General features: G+C 47.2%; 1 protein-coding gene across 1 annotated transcript in view; it reads right to left on the reverse strand.

Annotated features, from left to right (window-relative positions):
- The window catches only part of cnksr2a (connector enhancer of kinase suppressor of Ras 2a), a 74489-nt gene that overhangs the window by 3502 nt on the left and 50987 nt on the right, over nt 1-20000 (reverse strand). Inside the window, exons 15-34 of the mRNA XM_076291404.1 lie at nt 16887-17355; nt 13857-13932; nt 12961-13192; nt 12752-12865; nt 12590-12673; nt 12100-12460; nt 3466-3468; nt 3346-3348; nt 3204-3262; nt 3042-3108; nt 2838-2920; nt 2634-2684; nt 2462-2512; nt 2312-2362; nt 2080-2130; nt 1858-1924; nt 1628-1710; nt 1424-1474; nt 1180-1182; nt 944-1028 (exon numbers count right to left, since the gene is read on the reverse strand). Of these exons, the coding sequence (XP_076147519.1) occupies nt 944-1028; nt 1180-1182; nt 1424-1474; nt 1628-1710; nt 1858-1924; nt 2080-2130; nt 2312-2362; nt 2462-2512; nt 2634-2684; nt 2838-2920; nt 3042-3108; nt 3204-3262; nt 3346-3348; nt 3466-3468; nt 12100-12460; nt 12590-12673; nt 12752-12865; nt 12961-13192; nt 13857-13932; nt 16887-17355 (2044 nt within the window). The remainder of the gene's footprint in view (nt 1-943; nt 1029-1179; nt 1183-1423; nt 1475-1627; nt 1711-1857; nt 1925-2079; nt 2131-2311; nt 2363-2461; nt 2513-2633; nt 2685-2837; nt 2921-3041; nt 3109-3203; nt 3263-3345; nt 3349-3465; nt 3469-12099; nt 12461-12589; nt 12674-12751; nt 12866-12960; nt 13193-13856; nt 13933-16886; nt 17356-20000) is intronic.

Genomic DNA, 20000 nt, shown 5'->3' on the forward strand with positions numbered 1-20000 from the left:
CAGAGCACTCTGTCGACATCGCAAGCGATATTTTCCCACCTTCAACAACCTCTTTGCTCTCTGAACTGGTTTATATTGGTTGTCACATCATTTGAAACAAGTGAAAATAATTTTGAGTGTCTGTGTTTAATCAATGACATGTCTGCTGCTCTATTTGTATTTACTGTAATTGTTGCCACTTGTGTTTACCAGTATGGATGACATGTGCATTAGAGTGCAGAGTGTGTTTTGAGAATGAGAATGTGTTTAGAGTATTGCTGAAAAGTGTAAGTGAGATCTGCAAATTGTGTTGTACAGTATGTGAAATGGTTTAAGGTATTGACAGACTGAACAATTAGCTAAATGAGTTCAGGCAACTAAGAAACTTTGTTCAGTCAATAGGTTTTAGTGTTTTAGCAATTGAGAGAAACTCTAACAGGCTCCGCTCTCTACTGCAGAAAACAACCTCAGACACAATAGAAACCCTTCTGAGCTCTGTGGAGAAGAAGCACTTTAGGGTCAACTAAGAATCCTTTGAAGTACCGTTGGCATGAAACTTTCAGTTCCAAGACATTATGTTCAGCTTTGAAGATGCATGTTTTGCTGAGGAGGGAATCTTTTCGGTGATTTGTGCAGACAGGGCTTCTCGAGTGAAACTCAATAAAGTTTTGCTTTGAAAAAGAAGTGCAGTAGCTAGTGGATATGGTTATTCAGCTAGTCACTAATTTGGGGCAGCCGGACACCCGATGCCGAGGCTGCTGGTTTGAGCCTGATGGAGAGTTCCCCACTATAACACGAGACAGAAGGTGGAGTTCCCCACTATTACACAAGACAGAAGGTGGAGTTCCCCACTATCACACGAGACGAGAGTTACCCACTATCACACGAGGCAGAAGGTGGAGAGTTCCCCACTATCACACGAGACGAGAGTTACCCACTATCACACGAGACGAGAGTTACCCACTATCACACGAGAGAGAAGGTGGAGAGTTCCCCACTATCACACGAGACGAGAGTTCCCCACTATCACACGAGACGAGAGTTACCCACTATCACACGAGACAGAAGGTGGAGAGTTCCCCACTATCACACGAGACAGAAGGTGGAGAGTTCCCCACTATCACACGAGACGAGAGTTACCCACTATCACACGAGAGAGAAGGTGGAGAGTTCCCCACTATCACACGAGACGAGAGTTACCCACTATCACACGAGACGAGAGTTACCCACTATCACACGAGACAGAAGGTGGAGAGTTCCCCACTATCACACGAGACAGAAGGTGGAGAGTTCCCCACTATCACACGAGACGAGAGTTACCCACTATCACACGAGAGAGAAGGTGGAGAGTTCCCCACTATCACATGAGACGAGAGTTACCCACTATCACACGAGACGAGAGTTACCCACTATCACACAAGACGAGAGTTACCCACTATCACACGAGACAGAAGGTGGAGAGTTCCCCACTATCACACGAGACGAGAGTTACCCACTATCACACGAGACGAGAGTTACCCACTATCACACGAGACGAGAGTTACCCACTATCACACGAGACAGAAGGTGGAGAGTTCCCCACTATCACACGAGACGAGAGTTACCCATTATAACACGAGACAGAAGGTGGAGTTTCCCACTATCACACGAGACAGAAGGTGGAGTTCCCCACTATCACACGAGACGAGAGTTCCCCACTATCACACGAGGCAGAAGGTGGAGAGTTCCCCACTATCACACGAGACGAGAGTTACCCACTATCACACAAGAGAGAAGGTGGAGAGTTCCCCACTATCACACGAGACAGAAGGTGGAGAGTTCCCCACTATCACACGAGACGAGAGTTCCCCACTATCACACGAGACGAGAGTTACCCACTATCACACGAGACAGAAGGTGGAGAGTTCCCCACTATCACACGAGACAGAAGGTGGAGAGTTCCCCACTATCACACGAGACGAGAGTTACCCACTATCACACGAGAGAGAAGGTGGAGAGTTCCCCACTATCACACGAGACGAGAGTTACCCACTATCACACGAGACGAGAGTTACCCACTATCACACGAGACAGAAGGTGGAGAGTTCCCCACTATCACACGAGACAGAAGGTGGAGAGTTCCCCACTATCACACGAGACGAGAGTTACCCACTATCACACGAGAGAGAAGGTGGAGAGTTCCCCACTATCACACGAGACGAGAGTTACCCACTATCACACGAGAGAGAAGGTGGAGAGTGCCCCACTATCACACGAGACGAGAGTTACCCACTATCACACGAGACGAGAGTTACCCACTATCACACGAGACGAGAGTTACCCACTATCACACGAGACAGAAGGTGGAGAGTTCCCCACTATCACACGAGACGAGAGTTACCCACTATAACACGAGACAGAAGGTGGAGTTTCCCACTATCACACGAGACAGAAGGTGGAGTTACCCACTATCACAAGAGACGAGAGTTCCCCACTATCACACGAGACAGAAGGTGGAGAGTTCCCCACTATCACACGAGACGAGAGTTACCCACTATCACACGAGAGAGAAGGTGGAGAGTTCCCCACTATCACATGAGACGAGAGTTACCCACTATCACACGAGACGAGAGTTACCCACTATCACACAAGACGAGAGTTACCCACTATCACACGAGACAGAAGGTGGAGAGTTCCCCACTATCACACGAGACGAGAGTTACCCACTATCACACGAGACGAGAGTTACCCACTATCACACGAGACGAGAGTTACCCACTATCACACGAGACAGAAGGTGGAGAGTTCCCCACTATCACACGAGACGAGAGTTACCCACTATAACACGAGACAGAAGGTGGATTTTCCCACTATCACACGAGACAGAAGGTGGAGTTCCCCACTATCACACGAGACGAGAGTTCCCCACTATCACACGAGGCAGAAGGTGGAGAGTTCCCCACTATCACACGAGAGAGAAGGTGGAGAGTTCCCCACTATCACACGAGACAGAAGGTGGAGAGTTCCCCACTATCACACGAGACGAGAGTTCCCCACTATCACACGAGACGAGAGTTACCCACTATCACACGAGACAGAAGGTGGAGAGTTCCCCACTATCACACGAGACAGAAGGTGGAGAGTTCCCCACTATCACACGAGACGAGAGTTACCCACTATCACACGAGAGAGAAGGTGGAGAGTTCCCCACTATCACACGAGACGAGAGTTACCCACTATCACACGAGACAGAAGGTGGAGAGTTCCCCACTATCACACGAGACAGAAGGTGGAGAGTTCCCCACTATCACACGAGACGAGAGTTACCCACTATCACACGAGAGAGAAGGTGGAGAGTCCCCCACTATCACACGAGACGAGAGTTACCCACTATCACACAAAACAGAAGGTGGAGAGTTACCCACTATCACACGAGACGAGAGTTACCCACTATCACACGAGACGAGAGTTACCCACTATCACACGAGAGAGAAGGTGGAGAGTTACCCACTATCACACGAGACAGAAGGTGGAGAGTTACCCACTATCACACGAGCAGTGTTTGGAATAACGCCATTTAAAAGAACGGCATTAGGTAACAACTTTATTTTTTCAGTAACGGAGTAATCTAATTAATTACTTTTTACAACGTTACAATGCTGTTAACGATACTGGACATGAAATGCGGTGCGTTACTTACTTTGCATTGATTGAATAAACTGTGTAATCCGAACGCATCCCTGGCTCACAGCTAGTGAGAAGGTGGGTTAATAACGACGTAAGCGATTATGATTGGCTAAGGCAGAGTCATGTTTCATGATAGCCAATCAGAGCCAGTGTTTTTACACAATTGCCAGCACAGGCGCCACACACGCAACAGCTAAAGTAGAGATTCGACGAAACAGCAGAGGTCAGGAGCAATCCGATGAAAAGTTGGCATTTTCAAGGTGGAGATATAAGCACTACTTCAAATTCATTGTGGTCAAAGGCAAGAACGTGCATGTAATGTGTATTATGTCCAGGAGCGAAGACTTTGTCGACATCCGTTGTAAGCAACTCTAATTTAAAGGAGAATTCCGGTGTGATTTTGACCTAAAGTGTTTTGAAACATGATACCGAGTGTGAACGTATGTCTCATAGCCCATCTCGGCTTGTCCCCTGCACTCCGAAATCTGTCGCTAGTTAGCCGATGCTACCAACAAGGCGGTCAATGGTGGTGCCTCGGCATCGGCATAGCCATGCAAATAAATCACTGTTTTACACCATTTACGAGGCTCAATGTATCTCCACACTTCATTGGTAGACTTCCAAGGGCCCTGACATTTAAAACGAGACATTGAGAACTTTGAAAAAGCACTGGTAGTTTACTTACAAGACGATTTATAGATTTATACAGACAGTATCTTCTCGAAGTTTAGCGTTTGCAGCCATCTTGAATTTAGTCACGATAAGTCGAGCGACGAGTAAGAATGAACAGGTATGATAAGGGATCAGATTCCAAAAATAATTCTGTGGAAATGCATGGATTCCAGTTTCTTCCAGTAGCAGCAACTGGAATCCATGCATTTCCACAGAATTATTTTTGGAATCTGATCCCTTATCATACCTGTTCATTCTTACTCGTCGCTCGACTTATCGTGACTAAATTCAAGATGGCTGCAAACGCTAAACTTCGAGAAGATACTGTCTGTATAAATTGTCTTGTAAGTAAACTACCAGTGCTTTTTCAAAGTTCTCAATGTCTCGTTTTAAATGTCAGGGCCCTTGGAAGTCTACCAATGAAGTGTGGAGATACATTGAGCCTCGTAAATGGTGTAAAACAGTGATTTATTTGCATGGCTATGCCGATGCCGAGGCACCACCATTGACCGCCTTGTTGGTAGCATCGGCTAACTAGCGACAGATTTCGGAGTGCAGGGGACAAGCCGAGATGGGCTATGAGACATACGTTCACACTCGGTATCATGTTTCAAAACACTTTAGGTCAAAATCACACCGGAATTCTCCTTTAATGAGGCATCTCACACACGCATCTAAAGCTAGTGGCCAAAAACACCGATAGCCTACCTCCACCACAGATGATAGCTCGCCATCCACTAGCAAAGAAGGACTCGGAGCAAAGTCCTCCAAGCAGCAAAAGCTAGATCTTTCTGCCTCACAACAAAAACCTATGACACAGGCTGAAGTCCACCATAGGTCTGTTGATGTGTAATATCTTGAATTTCCCCTTGTGGATCAATAAAGTATCTATCTATCTATTTATCTATCTATAAATCTAATAAATATCGAAAGTTATGTAGCCTACAAACACCTGTCTGTTCTACTAATTTCAACTCGCTTTTGAAAACTGCTCAAAAAATCCAAATTCTTTGACATATAGCAACTTTTTTTTTAACAGTAACGCAAATAGTTACTTTCCCTGGTAACGAGTTACTCTTATCATAGACAAATTCAGTTACTAACTCAGTTACTTTTTGGAACAAGTAGTGAGTAACTATAACTAATTACTTTTTTAAAGTAACGTTCCCAACACTGCACACAGACAGAAGGTGTTTCTCTCCCTCTCTGGGTCGTGAGGTGAGGAGTCCTTCATTCAGCCTTAAACTTGATGCCATTAGGCCTGCACGAGTAGGGGGAGGGAGGGTGAAGTCGCTCATGAACGGCCGGCCGGCCGGCCTGCACTCCCCGACTAGGCCCGGCTCCGCTCATTTCCCCTCCATGACCCCAAACAGTCACATCGGCTGACCGTGTGGAAACTAATATGCACATGCATCTCAATCCATCTGAGAAGCGCATCTGCACGCAGACGGACACATCCTGAAGGAGTCTCCAAGCCCTCTGACCCTGATCTGTCTGGGTTTCCAAGGAGAACAAATAACCCTTCTTTCTACTATGATAAATTTTGGATAACGTCATCACAAAATTAAATACAATCAATTACTAAGTACTCTGTTGAGGAAGACCGCTGTGAGGAGACTGGTCAACTGTCAGAGGAAGTCTGTTTGGGAATATAATTACAATTCCACAATGTCCTGTCATCATAAAAAAATGAATGACCAGCGTCCACTGGTGCTGCCCAGTCACTGCGTTCAGAGACGTCTGTGATTGAGACGGAGCCGTGCGGCTGTGTGCGGCAGGTCTGCCACCCAGTCTGCCGTTCCCATGACGATAGCAGCCCACCTGGGCCGGCGCAAAATCAGATGTGTCACAGAGCGCCGCGTGACAGCGTGACAGCCCGTCAGGGCGTGTCAGTACAGGCCAGTGCAGTGCAGTGTGGTCACTGATGTGTCACAGAGCGCAGCGTGACAGCCCGTCAGGGCACGTCAGTACAGCAGCCCGTCAGGCGCGTCAGTACAGGCCAGTGCAGTGCAGTGTGGTCACTGATGTGTCACAGAGCGCAGCGTGACAGCCCGTCAGGGCACGTCAGTACAGCAGCCCGTCAGGCGCGTCAGTACAGGCCAGTGCAGTGCAGTGTGGTCACTGTGGAGTCCTCCATGATGGATGGGGAACGGATGTGGACTCAACCCCACCTCTGACACCTCTCTCTCTCTTTCTCTCTCTCTTTCTCTCTGTGTCTCTGTCTCTCTCTCTCCCTCTTTCTCTATTTGTCTCTCTCAATTCAATTTAAGAATGCTTTATTGGCATGACGAGCTCTTATATTGCCAAAGCAGTTATACAATAAGTCTGAACACATACATGTTAGATTTTCTCTCTTTCTTTCTTTCTTTCTTTCTCTCTCTCTCTGTCTTTCTCTCTGCAGTGTCTAATCACTGGTTGTTGTCATCTCTGCTATGCAGTGGTGTAGTTCTGGTCCTTTGTGTGTGTGTGTGTGTGTGTGTGTGTGTGTGTGACTGCATCAGTGGACGCAGAAGAGAAGGGCAATGTTCTTTTCACGCCTCCAGAGTCGGCATGGTCACGATCGCACGCCCACACACACCTGCAGAGATGTGCAGAGCTCTCTGTGTGCCAACTCAAGACACACAACCACACCAAAGAAACACACCATCTAGCAGAAATCATTATAGCCAACCCCAAACCGTAGCCCCAAAACAGAGCACCGAACAGAGACATCCCGAGTTTGGCCGCGGCGTTCCTCACAGCCTGCCGCTGTCTCCGGGCCCAAATAGGGAATTAAGGCTGGGAAGTGATCTCCATGCTGAGCAGGCGCCATGGCGACTCTGTCTCACCCTGGCCTGAGACTGCTGGAAGCTGTGCGGCTGGGCTTGTGTTTGGGCAGAGCAGTTCGCTGGTCCCCAGCCAGGATGTGTCGACAAACCCACTCAAGGGTTTGTGTGTGTGTGTGTGTGTGTGTGGGTTTGTGTGTGTGTGTGTGTGAGTGTGTGTGTGTGTGTGTCTTTCATTAGCAACCTGATTAACTGGAGTTTTTTGTGTTTGAGAGGCGGAGGTTTCCTCTACCCCAGGCTGTATGGGGCGGGAGGTGGGGGTATGTCATATGATGTGTTATCAAAAACGTCCACAGGAGGGCAGTAGAGGCATTGCAGGCTCATGTCCACAGTTGACGGCATAGAGATCCTGCATCTTGCGCTCTTCCTCTAGTGCCATTAGAACACCAACGTTCTCATCTCACTTCAAGCTCTAGTGTTCAGCTTGTTAAAGGAGGCAACATTTTCATCTGCCTCCAACTTTTTTTTGTGCGTCTCATTTAACAAGGATTTTATTCCAGCAAAATGCACGCTTTAGTCTTTTAAATCATTTATATGAGAGCCATGGACATTCAACCATACATCATATTGCCTAAAAATGTCAGAAAGGAAAATCTATTATCTTATTACACAGTGAACTAATTATGCCATTAAAAAAACTGACCTTACAGTGGCTCAATCGTATCAGCTAGCAATTTCTGATATGACCATAAGATATTAACAAAAAGTACCCCCACTTATTTTAATTAATACTGCAATCTTATTAAGGCTTAAGCCAGGGGATTCATTTCTGAAGCAGCACCCTGCTCAATATTACACCATCTCCTCTATTTTACTTTGACAGATTGTGAAATAGTTGTGTGGGTTCAGCTCACGCTGCAGTGCAGTGGCACAGCAGAAAGGCCGTCTTTCATGGTGGACTTTAATCAGATGTTCCCGGGGCTGCAGTGAATGAGTCTTAATGGCCCACACATCTGCCTCTGACTCTGACATTTGCCTGGTGATGTTGCAGGAACCACTAAATCAGCACTGCTCTTTTTATTTTTTATTTTCCCTCTCTCTCTCTCTCTCTCTCTCTCTCTCTCTCTGTCTTTCTCTCTCTTCTCCCTCTCTCTCTCTCACCCATTTCCTTTCTTCTTCTCCCCCCACCCCCCCTCCCTCTCCTTTCTCTCTTGTCTTTTTCTATACTTCCTTCCTCTCTCTCTCTCTCTCCCTCTCCCCCTCTATCTCTCTCTCTCTCTCCCCCTCTCTCTCTTCCTCTCGTCTCTCTCCGCTGCTCTCCTCCTCTGGGGACACGTGTGGCTTAGAATCACAATCGATTGTCTCTGACACTTTCCATCCCTCAGCCAGCGTGCCAACGAGCAGAGCAGAGCAGCAGAGCAGAGCAGCAGAGCAGCAGAGCAGCAGAGCAGCAGAACAGCAGAGCAGAGCAGAGCAGCAGAGCAGCAGAACAGCAGAGCAGCAGAACAGCAGAACAGCAGAGCAGAGCAGAGCAGAGCAGCAGAACAGCAGAGCAGCAGAGCAGCAGAGCAGCAGAACAGAGCAGCAGAGCAGCAGAGCAGCAGAACAGAGCAGCAGAACAGAGCAGCAGAGCAGAGCAGCAGAGCAGCAGAACAGAGCAGCAGAGCAGCAGAACAGAGCAGCAGAGCAGCAGAACAGAGCAGCAGAGCAGCAGAGCAGCAGAGCAGCAGAACAGCAGAACAGAGCAGCAGAGCAGCAGAGCAGCAGAACAGCAGAGCAGCAGAGCAGCAGAACAGAGCAGCAGAACAGAGCAGAGCAGCAGAGCAGAGCAGCAGAACAGAGCAGCAGAGCAGCAGAGCAGCAGAGCAGCAGAACAGCAGAACAGAGCAGCAGAGCAGAACAGAGCAGCAGAACAGAGCAGCAGAGCAGAACAGAGCAGCAGAGCAGCAGAGCAGCAGAGCAGAACAGCAGAACAGCAGAGCAGCAGAGCAGAACAGCAGAACAGAGCAGCAGAGCAGCAGAGCAGAACAGCAGAACAGCAGAACAGCAGAGCAGCAGAGCAGAACAGCAGAACAGCAGAACAGAGCAGCAGAGCAGCAGAGCAGCAGAGCAGCAGAACAGAGCAGCAGAGCAGCAGAGCAGAGCAGCAGAACAGCAGAACAGCAGAGCAGCAGAGCAGCAGAGCAGCAGAACAGAGCAGAGGAGAGCAGAGCAGATCAGGCAAGCTGGGGCTCGAGAAAGAAAGAGAGCTAGAGAGACTGGGAGATGACTAACATCCACCCCCACGCACAGAGAGAGATATAGAAAGAGAGAGAGAGAGAGAGAGAGAGAGAGAGATAGAGAGAGAGAAAGCAAGAAATGTCCTAAACACCTCCATCAACTTCAAATATAGACAAGCACACGGTCTGGGGGGGGGGGGGGGGGTAGAGAGAGAGAGGAAGAAAGAAATGAACATGCAAATGAGAAACGAAAACAAGATAACAGACACGGAGAAGAGAAAACAGTCCCCTACGGCAGCCGAGGCAGCTGGGTGAGAGAGACGAGCTGAGTGGACCGGGCTTTGGTCAGTTAGTTTGGGGGGGCGGGGGGGGGGGGGGGGGGGGCTGTCTCCTGGCTTTCACTCGCCTCTCTACTGTCATGGCCCTTAGTCTGGGATCAGTGAGTGGAGGACGAGATGGCACTGACAGGATGCAGAGAGAGAGAGACAGAGAGAGAGACAGAGAGAGAGACAGAGAGAGAGTCTAGGAGAAGATTCTCTGGAAGATTCTATGGCTCTTTGGCCAATCCCTGCAGTGGAACCTTGTAGAAAGATCTGATGAAAAGTCCTAAAGAATGTCTGAAGGTTCTGAAGGAGCCTCTGTGCTCTGTTGTCCTTAGCGGTTCCAACACCTTTTTTCCACTTAGCGTGAAGTTGACTTCATAGTGACAAAGGGAAAGCACAGAGTAGGAAAGAGAGAGAGAGAGAGAGAGAGAGAGAAAGAAAGAAGGATAGAGAGAGATAGAGACAGAGAGAGAGAAGGAAAGAGAGAGAGAGAAAGAGAGAAGGAAAGAGAGAGAGAGAGAGAGAGAGAGAGAGAGAGAAAGAAAGAGAGAGAGAAAGAGAGAAGGAAAGAGAGAGAGAAATGGAATGGAGACACTGAGGCATATAAATTGGGTTGATCTGATCCACAGAGGGGAGAGCACAGAGCCAGAGTAGGAGATGGAGAGGCAGATAGAGAGAGAGAGAGAGAGAGAGAGAGAGAGAGAGAGAGAGAGAGAGGTAACAGAGACAGAGAGAAGCAACTGCAGTGAAAAGAGAGAGAGAGAGAGAGGAGGTAAGCAAGGGGGAGCCATATCAGATGGAGAGTGAGAAAGGATGAGGCTGCGGAGGAAATAAACATGATAAGAGAGTGGAGGAGAGAGAGAGAGGGGGAAGAGAGAGAAGGAGAGGGAGAGAGAGAGGGGGGGAAGAGAGAGAAGGAGAGGGAGAGAGAGAGAGAGGAGGGGGAGAATAGAGAGAAGGAGAGGGAGAGAGAGAGAGAGAGAGAGAGGGGGGGAGAAGAGAGAGAAAGAGAGGGAGAGAGAGAGAGAGAGAGGAGGGGAGAAGAGAGAGAAAGAGAGGGAGAGAGAGAGAGGGGGGAAGAGAGAGAAGGAGAGGGAGAGAGAGAGAGAGAGGGGGGGGAAGAGAGAGAGTAAGGGAGATGAGATCGGGGTAGGATCACGACGGAATCATTTCAAATGAAATCAGTCATTAGGTCAATGAGGATAGTCGCCACACAATTCCAAGACCGAACAACCAAAAATGAAGTTCATTACAGAATGACTACCTTCAGCAAGAATCCGGGAGTGGCTCTTTTAAACAAGTACATACTACACCTGAATAGACCAGACTGAAATACTCTAAAACGTTAAAGCATTAAAGATAACAGTTGTACATTGAAAGCAGTTCAGGGACTTTTCTGTGCAATATCTAAGAAGGCGCTCTACTCCAGCAGACTGAACGAGCTACACATATAAATGGAGACCTATTCATATTCCATGCATTTAGCTGTGCTTCAACACTTTCTAATGTATGTAATGTATGCTAATGTGCAGGCTGTGCTGGGAACACCATACAGTGCATGCCATTCTACCATACATACATTTGGTTGCTATGGTAACCCCATACTAGAGAAAAAGACAAAAGACTTTGGAGGCTGTGAGTGTGAACTGTGTGAACAAAGTTTGGGCAAAGTTGTAATGCTGGAAAAATGCCCACTCTGTGCACTTCCCCCCACTCCCACACTCGCCACTCTAAATCGGAGGTACTCCAAACAAGAGCAGACGCCAGGCAATTAAAGACTTGACTGTGTCCTACTTACACCATTTCTTAATGAGCAAAGTTATAAAAGCTTTATTAAATTGTAGCTGTGCGCTTTATTGTTTTGCAGGAGCAGACGAGGTGGGGGTGGGGGGTGTGGGTTGGGGGGAGGGGAGGGGGGGGTGAAATTGCTTTTTGATTACAATGGCTGAACACTAGGGTTGGGTATCGTTTGAATTTGAACGATTCCGATTCCAATTCCGATTCCTAGTTTCGATTCCGGTTCCTAACGATTCTCGATTCCGATTTTTTTAAGAGGCAGGGTCAAAAAAAAGTTTAGGATATTTTAGCTAACCAGCGGTCTTTCTGAATGAAATAGTCTGACCTTCTCCATGAATTTTAATTCTATGAACTTTTACTTTTTATGAACTTTACTACAAATTTCTCACAGGGCTGTTTTAAACTACAATATAAATATCAAATGGATGAACTAGAATATAAATATTATAAATAATGAATATATTTTCTCAGGGATACACTTTCCTCAAGAGAGCTTTATTTTTGAAAACCTCATGAAAATACATGTACACATGAGTGTATGATGCTGCAGGTACTTAAACATGTTACCCAGTGCTCCCACTGATGAGCTAACCTGGTGCAGAATAGCACTTAAACAATAAGAAATAACTTGTAAAACCCAGTCCAGATTAGCAGCAGGTACAGTATAAAATCATAAACAGTTTTTGTTTAGGAAAATGATCATATCTGCCTTCTCAGGCAGGATGCGTGCACGTTCTGGACAGATAGTGTCTCCTGCTGTGGAGAACACACGTTCGCTGGGTGTAGAAGAAGCTTGAACGCATAAATAGGAGAAAGCAAGATTTGACAGCAAAGGATATGTCTTTTGTTGGTTCCACCACCATGCAGCAGGGTCCTCAGACATGAGGACCGGTGGAACTTCCTGGTATATCTGCAGCTCTCTCTCCACTCGTTTCTTGATGGACATGGAGCTCTGCTGTGACACTATGTTCTGTGCATCTTCCTCAGCGAACAGCTCCTCCAGTGGAGTCTTCCTGGGCAGTTTGCAGGGAGGCTGTTGCTAAAAAACAAAACAAAAGGTTCATCAGTATAATCAGTATTATCACTAAAAAAAGGGGAAAACCTCCATTAAAGGCATGATCATTATTTAAATTGAAAACCTATATAATATCAGCTATCGTACACTTACACTCTCCTCGTCCTCGTGCTCATCCTCATCCTCATTCTCAGACTCCATGGTGTCCCCATCAGCTCCACAGTCTTCCTCTGTTGACTACAAAGAACATAATTAGCATTTAGATCTTAGATGTTAATAGCTGAAAAGGAAAGTTGTGCATGAATGACATTTCACCTGTTCAATCAGCTTTCTCTGGATCTGGTCCCAGATGGTGTCATCATCCAATTTATGTTTAAAGCGTGGATCCAACGCAGTGGCCACTTGGAGAAAGTTCCTGATTTCATCATTCTGCAAAACACATGTTCTTTAAATGTTTTAACAAGCCACAGGATATTTCTATTCTACAACAATTTCTTTTCAGGTGCACTGCCTCAGTCACTTACCTGGTAGCGCTTGGATAGGTTTCCCCAAACCTGTTTTTTAAGGTTTGACACAAAGACTGTGTCTCCCTCTTTTACATCCAGGTGTGCCTCAAGCTTTTTGAGGATAGGCAGAATCTGTCCGCATGTGGGACTCTTTTCGGAGGATACGCAGAGTGTTGAGGTGTAGAGCACCTTCATCAGGTTGATGAAGTCTTCAGCTTTCCTAAAATCCTCCTCAGTTAGCCGAGCAAGTCTGTATGAAAAATAATTAAGAACACATAGATTGGAGTTAGATATATTCTCTTTTTTTCTTAACAAAACACCTAACATATGCACTCCCTACATTAGCACATTCATATTCACTCTAAGGTATGAGCTACACCAGGTATGTAACTGAAGCATTCCGTTCGCGTAGCATCTGCTGCAACAATTAGCTTCCACTATAATCAATGGAAGTAGCTACACCAGAGGTGATAGCGGTGCGTACGTTCGAAAAAAAATCTTCTAAAATGGATTTTACATGTCGCGAATGAAACGCTTCAGTTATGTGCCTGGTGTAGCTATCTCTACCTGTCCCTATCCATATTTTTTCTCAGCCGTTGATCCAAGCTGGCTGCTTGAATGGCAGGGTACTGCTCTGTGAATCTCTCCAGCATTAGGTACAGAGAGTTCCAACGTGTTCTCACATCAAGTATGAGTGAATGTCGAGGCAGCTCTGATAAAAACAAGAACATGAATTTTAAGTCATGTAACAGATGCTTTTCATTAGGAGACAAACAATACTTTTGTAAAATTGGATTCAAATACTGTAGTACTACTCTGCAGAGCTCATAAATAATAATAAGATAGATCAGACGTATAAAGTCATTACATGTCAATGCACAACAATGAAATAAAGTGAAGTTTGTGTGTCTTACGTAGAAGTTCTTGCTTCTCCCCGAGAACCACCTTGGCCATCGAGCACCTCTTCATCCACACAACAATGGTTCGGACCTTGGCCACCCACTGACTCACTGAATTTAGGGAGTATAGACTTTGTGCTGCTAAATTAAGTGTGTGGGCGAAACAGCACAGTTTCACAAATCGCAGGCGCTTAATAGCCACATCCATGTTGGCAGCATTATCTACAGTGACTGCAACAATTTTATCAGATATGCCAAACTCTGACAGAACATCACCGATTTCCTCTGCTACAACACAACCGGTCTGTGCTCTGTACACAGCCTTTGTTTTTAGCACTTTTTGCTGCATTTTGCCCTCCTCTATGTAGTGTGCTGTGATGGTGAGGTAGTGGTCCTGTGTGATGCTACTCCAGCCATCACATGTGAGTGCAACAGAGCTGACCTCACTGAACTCTGTAATAATGTTAGACTTCTCAACCTTGTACCACGATGGGATTAATGTGTTTGACAGGTAGTCCCTGGAAGGTGGTGTGTATTTGGGGTTTAGAGTTTTCGCCAAGTCCCTGCAAAACATAAACAAAAATATAATGTTGCTCTTACTGTTTAGCTCAGTATCAATTAGCTTAGCTCTATCGTTATTGCTTAACTAACCTAAATGTTGGTGATTCCACCTCTGAAAAGGGATGCAGCCTTTTCACGATGTGTGCAGTGACCTTTCTGTGGCACTCTTCCTTTTGTTGCACCGACATCTTCCCCCTTGCCGCTATGGTGAACGGAGTAGGCTCAGCACATCGCGGAGTCGTGGAGTCACCAGCCTGTCTAACGTTCGCTATCTCAGGTCGTAAATTGTCTATAGAAAAAATACGTGGGTTAATTTGTTAGCCGCCTCAATATTGGTGCAAGACATAGCATTTATTGTATATGTATTGTTTTACTTACCGGATTCCGACTGCAGTGCAGTCACTGCGATGCCAGGCTGGGGGTCGGAGCCAGAGGAAGAGGCAGCAGAGGACGGTCGGCGCAGCGCGTCAAAGACGGGGCACACGTTTATTTCTATTCCATGAACTCGGAGGAGGTGTTTTATCATGTTAGACGTGCACCCTCCTATGCACGAAACAATCTTGTCGCAAATGTTGCATTTTGCCGATATTTCGTTTTGTTTTGAAAAGTGAAGCCACACTTTGGACCGCCGACGTACACTGTCCATGCTTAACTCACTCGTTTTTGTAAACACTTCCGTTGGGCGCTTCTTCGTTGGTGTTCAGCCGTTTCTTCTTCCGGTCGGCGGACTGGGAATCGAAACTAGGAATCGAAATGTAAACTTTTGAACGATTCCGGGAAAATCGCAAAGATAGTCCCGGTTCCAACCAATTCTCGATATTCGATACCCAAGCCTACTGAACACAGGACTGAACAGCCAGTGAGGCCTATGGCACCTCAATATTACAGAGAGAGAGAGAGAGAGATGGAACAAGAGAGATAGAGAGAAAGAGAGAGAGGGAGAAATAGAGAGAGGGAGAGATGGATAGAGAGAATGAGAGAGAGAGGGAGAGAGATGGAGAGAGACAGAGAAAAACAGGCGATGGAGAGAACACAAGAGCGTAATATGGCTATCTCTGACCCTGGTCATTATCTTAGTGTCCATCTGAGTCGTGGTGGGCACAACGCTGGGGAGAGATGGTTGCTGGGAGACGGAGGCAGAAAGATGCGGGTGTGTCTGCAGTGTCTGGCCGATAAACACCAAAACTGCTGTTCTAATTTGGTACAGCAAAGGAGGGCTTTATGTTTGTAGTGCTAATGCTGACGTCTACACACACTCTTTTTCAAGCGTCTCAGGACTGAGAGGGGCTGTGAGGACAGTGGTCTGTGAGCAGCCTGATGTTATTCATGATCCAAATTTGCAGCCGTTTGTTCTGATACCAGAGTATTGTTAGCTGAGCTTGTGCCAAAGTTAACACAACGACTGCAGCAAGGTGAGCTATGAAGTTTGCTAGTAAATAAACAAAAAGTACGGAAAGTCAAAGTACGTATGCATGACAACGTATAGGAGATATAAACACGTTTATGTTACTCTCATCCATCTTCCTTCTTCACAGTAGCAAAAAGGTGCTTTCTCTTCGTCCTCCGCAAATGAAGCAGCGTTTGCGATTGACAACGTTGTGATAAGTAGGCTATAACACTAACTTTGGACCTGTAACCAGAGGGTTGCCGGTTCGAACCCCAACCAGTAGGCACGGCTGAAGTGCCCTTGAGCAAGGCACCTAACCCCTCACTGCTCCCCGAGCGCCGCTGTTGTAGCAGGCAGCTCACTGCGCCGGTATTAGTGTGTGCTTCACCTCACTGTGTGCTGTGTGTGTTTCACTAATTCACGTATTGGGATAAATGCAGAGACCAAATTTCCCTCACGGGATCAAAAGAGTATATATACTTATATACTTATATATACTTATACTTCAGGAACTGTAACAAATTACTGAAATGAGTGGCACCGGTAGGCTATCAAAAGCGGAGAAGGGGTGGCAGGCAGGCTACTGACAGAGCGACGCACAGTGGCTGAAAGTGGTACTAAAGTTTCACGCAGCTTCACGCTGCGTAATGCGCGACTGAAGTGGCCATTTCAAAGTAATGCCCACTGTAGGTGTCAGGTTTCTTTCTATGTCTTAATTGATACAAGCACAATGCTTTAATGAAGCCTACATTAATGGAGCCAGAAAAAAGCCAACGACAAGGAATTACAGCTAACACTCTGTGGACACTTGTGCAGCTAAACATCCTGTAATTCTACAGAAAACACATCCTGTAATTCCATAGAAAATATGGATTCCAAAAGGGGATTCTATGCTTTCATACTGCAAGAAGAACTTGAGTGACCCCGTGAGGTGGTCTCATTGTTGTGATGGTGGCCCTGAGCTGTTGGCCCTGTGGCCCTCACCCTGATGGGCCAGCGGTACTCACCGTTGGGGTTGTCCAGACATCGGGCCAGCTCACGGCGCAGTGGGTCGCGCTGCTCCACGCTGGCGGAGGGTGTGAGGAGCGCGTGGAGGCCGCTGTCGCGCGGCAGCGTGAAGCTCCGAGGCTTCCCCCCCGCCACCAGCCCCGGGTCAGGCAGCAGCAGCATCCGGTCGAAGCCCAGACCTCCTCGGGCAGCGCTGGAGCCCTCGCCCCCCGCCGGCCCGTAGTGGTCCGCCATCAGGCTCCTCTGGGCGGGCAGCGTGGACTGACGACGGGCCTCCCCCGGGGAGAGCCCTCCTCCGCCCGCGTCGCAGAACACCGAGTCCTCCAGGGGCAGCGTCTGCAGGTAGTGCAGGCCAGAGCTGGTCAGCGGCGTCTCGATCAGGTCCTGCCAGGAGCGCCGCTGGCTGGCCGACTTGCGGGCCGGTGAGCCCCCGCCACTGCTGCTGCCGCCCCCTTGTGGTTCGCTGCGGTACTCCTCGTGGGACGAGCGCGATTGCGACGTCTCGGTGGAGGACAGGCGGCCGTGCTTAGGCTCCAGGTAGGGACTGGCACAGGTCATCTACGAGATGGACACAGAGAGCAGGACCTCACAACGCTGCACATACTGCATATGAATATACTGTACACAGTACAACGTACACACACATTTCTCACTGACAGTCATACAGAGCAAAAACAACCAATCAGAGTTGTATCTCTACTCTACTCTATTCTACTCTACTCTAGCCTACTCTACTCTACTCTACTCATCTCTACTGTACTTTACTCATCTCTACTCATCTCTACTCTACTCATCTCTACTCTACTCTACTCATCTCTACTCTACTCTACTCATCTCTACTCTACTCTACTCATCTCTACTTTACTCATCTCTACTCTACTCATCTCTACTCTACTCTACTCTACTCATCTCTACTCTACTCATCTCTACTCTACTCTACTCATCTCTACTCATCTCTACTCTACTCATCTCTACTTTACTCATCTCTACTCTACTCTACTCTACTCATCTCTACTCTACTCTACTCATCTCTACTTTACTCATCTCTACTCTACTCATCTCTACTGTACTTTACTCATCTCTACTCATCTCTACTCTACTCATCTCTACTCTACTCTACTCATCTCTACTCTACTCTACTCTACTCATCTCTACTTTACTCTACTCATCTCTACTTTACTCATCTCTACTCTACTGTACTCTACTCTACTCTACTCATCTCTACTTTACTCATCTCTACTCTACTCATCTCTACTCTACTCTACTCATCTCTACTCTACTCTACTCATCTCTACTTTACTCATCTCTACTCTACTCATCTCTACTCTACTCTACTCATCTCTACTTTACTCATCTCTACTGTACTCATCTCTACTCTACTGTACTCATCTCTACTCCACTCATCTCTACTTTACTCTACTCTACAGCATTCTATTCTACTCTACTCTACAGCATTCTATTCTACTCTACTCTACTGTGTGTGTGTGTGTGTGTGTGTGTATGTATGTGTGTGTGTGTGTGTGTGTGTGTGTGTGTGTGTGTGTGTGTGTGTGTGTGTGTATGTGTGTGTGTATGTGTGTGTGTGTATGTATGTGTGTATGTGTGTGTGAGAGAGAAAGGGAAGGAGAAAGAGAGAGAGAGAGAGAGGGAGGGGGGGTGTTGTGCAAGCAGATGTGTGTGTGTGACGTCCATCATCTGTGGCAGGACCCCTATGACCTCCGTGGGTCGTCCCCTGACTCCTCTCTCTGGCAGACGCCCTGCGTGGCACATCTGGAAGCCTGTCTGTGCGGTGTGTGTGTGTGTGTGTGTGTGTGTGTGTGTTGTGCCATTAGTGTGTGTGTGGGTTATCTGAGTGTGCCGTCTGTGCGGTGTGTGTGTGTGTGTGTTGTGCCATTAGTGTGTGTGTGGGTTATCTGAGTGTGCCGTCTGTGCGGTGTGTGTGTGTGTGTGTGTGTGTGTGTGTGTGTGTGTGTGTGAGTGTTGTGCCATTGGTGTGTGTGTGGGTTATCTGAGTGTGCTGTCTGTGCCGTGTGTGTGTGTCCAGCCATTGGTGTGTGTGTGTGGGTTATGTGTGTGTCGTGCCATTAGTGTGTGTGTGTGTGTGTGTGTGTGTGTGTCGTGCCATTAGTGTGTGGTGTGTGTGTGTCGTGCCATTAGTGTGTGTGTGTGTGTGTGTGGTGCCATTAGTGTGTGTGTGTGTCTATCTCCCTCTCCCTCTCTTAGTCCACAGAGGGCTGGATACCACAGGGCACATTTAGGACTCTCTAAAGACTCTCTCTCTCTCTCTCTCTCCCTCTCTGTCTCCCTCTCTTCCTCCTCCTCCTCTCTCCCCCTCTTGCTCCCTCTTTCTCTCTCTCCCTCTTTCTCTCTCTCTCATTCTCCCTGTAATCTTCAGACCAAGGGAATAAATGCACATGGCCCAGAGAACTAGCAGCTGGCAATGTCACCCTCTTGCCTTTCTTCTTCTTTTAGGCTTCTTTGTGTGTGTGTGTGTGTGTGTGTGTTTGTAATGGCTGTGTGCATGGCTGTGAGTCACTGTGTGTGTGTGCGCGTGCGTGTGTGTGTGTGCGTGTGTGTTTGTGTTTTTGTGCGTGCGTGCGTGCGCGCGTGTGTGTGTGTGCGCGTGCGTGTGTGTGTGTGTGTGTGTGTGTGCGCGTGCGTCTGTGTGTGCGTGTGTGTGTGTGTGTGTGTGTGTGTGTGTGTGTGTCTGCGTGCCTGTGCGCGTGGGAGAGAAGTTCAGTGTGTGGTAACAGCCTGCCTGAAATAAAAGTAAGAGGAAAGCACAAGCGCTTTCATCCTCATGCACATGTCTGTGTTCCGCTGTTCCTTTCAGAAGAAGCCCAAGACCTTTATGTGACCTTAGAACCACCACGGCAACCAAGACGCTTCTCATGACAATAGGGATCACTAGTCCCTTATGGAAGACTTAACATAATAGATGTCAGAAAATGTAATAGAGTTTTGACTTATTTTTTTTATAAAGCACTCCTTATCCTAAATATAATGTTTTTTATTATAAAAAATCTCTTATATTTTTTAAAGGTTCTCTGTATTTTAACCATTTTTAACAGCTTTCTTGGATAAAAATAACAACAGTGCCTTTAGAAGCCAAACCCAGAGTCCTTGCTACAGTACTGTATGTCACAGTGCATCCTTGCTACAGTACTGTATGTCACAGTGCATCCTTGCTACAGTACTGTATG

This window comes from Alosa pseudoharengus, unplaced genomic scaffold, assembly GCF_046254945.1.
Source record: "Alosa pseudoharengus isolate Yale_2024_CS ecotype anadromous, Long Island Sound unplaced genomic scaffold, YU_APseudo_1.1 YU_APseudo_1.1_scf_18, whole genome shotgun sequence".
Taxonomy (NCBI): Eukaryota; Metazoa; Chordata; class Actinopteri; order Clupeiformes; family Clupeidae; genus Alosa; species Alosa pseudoharengus.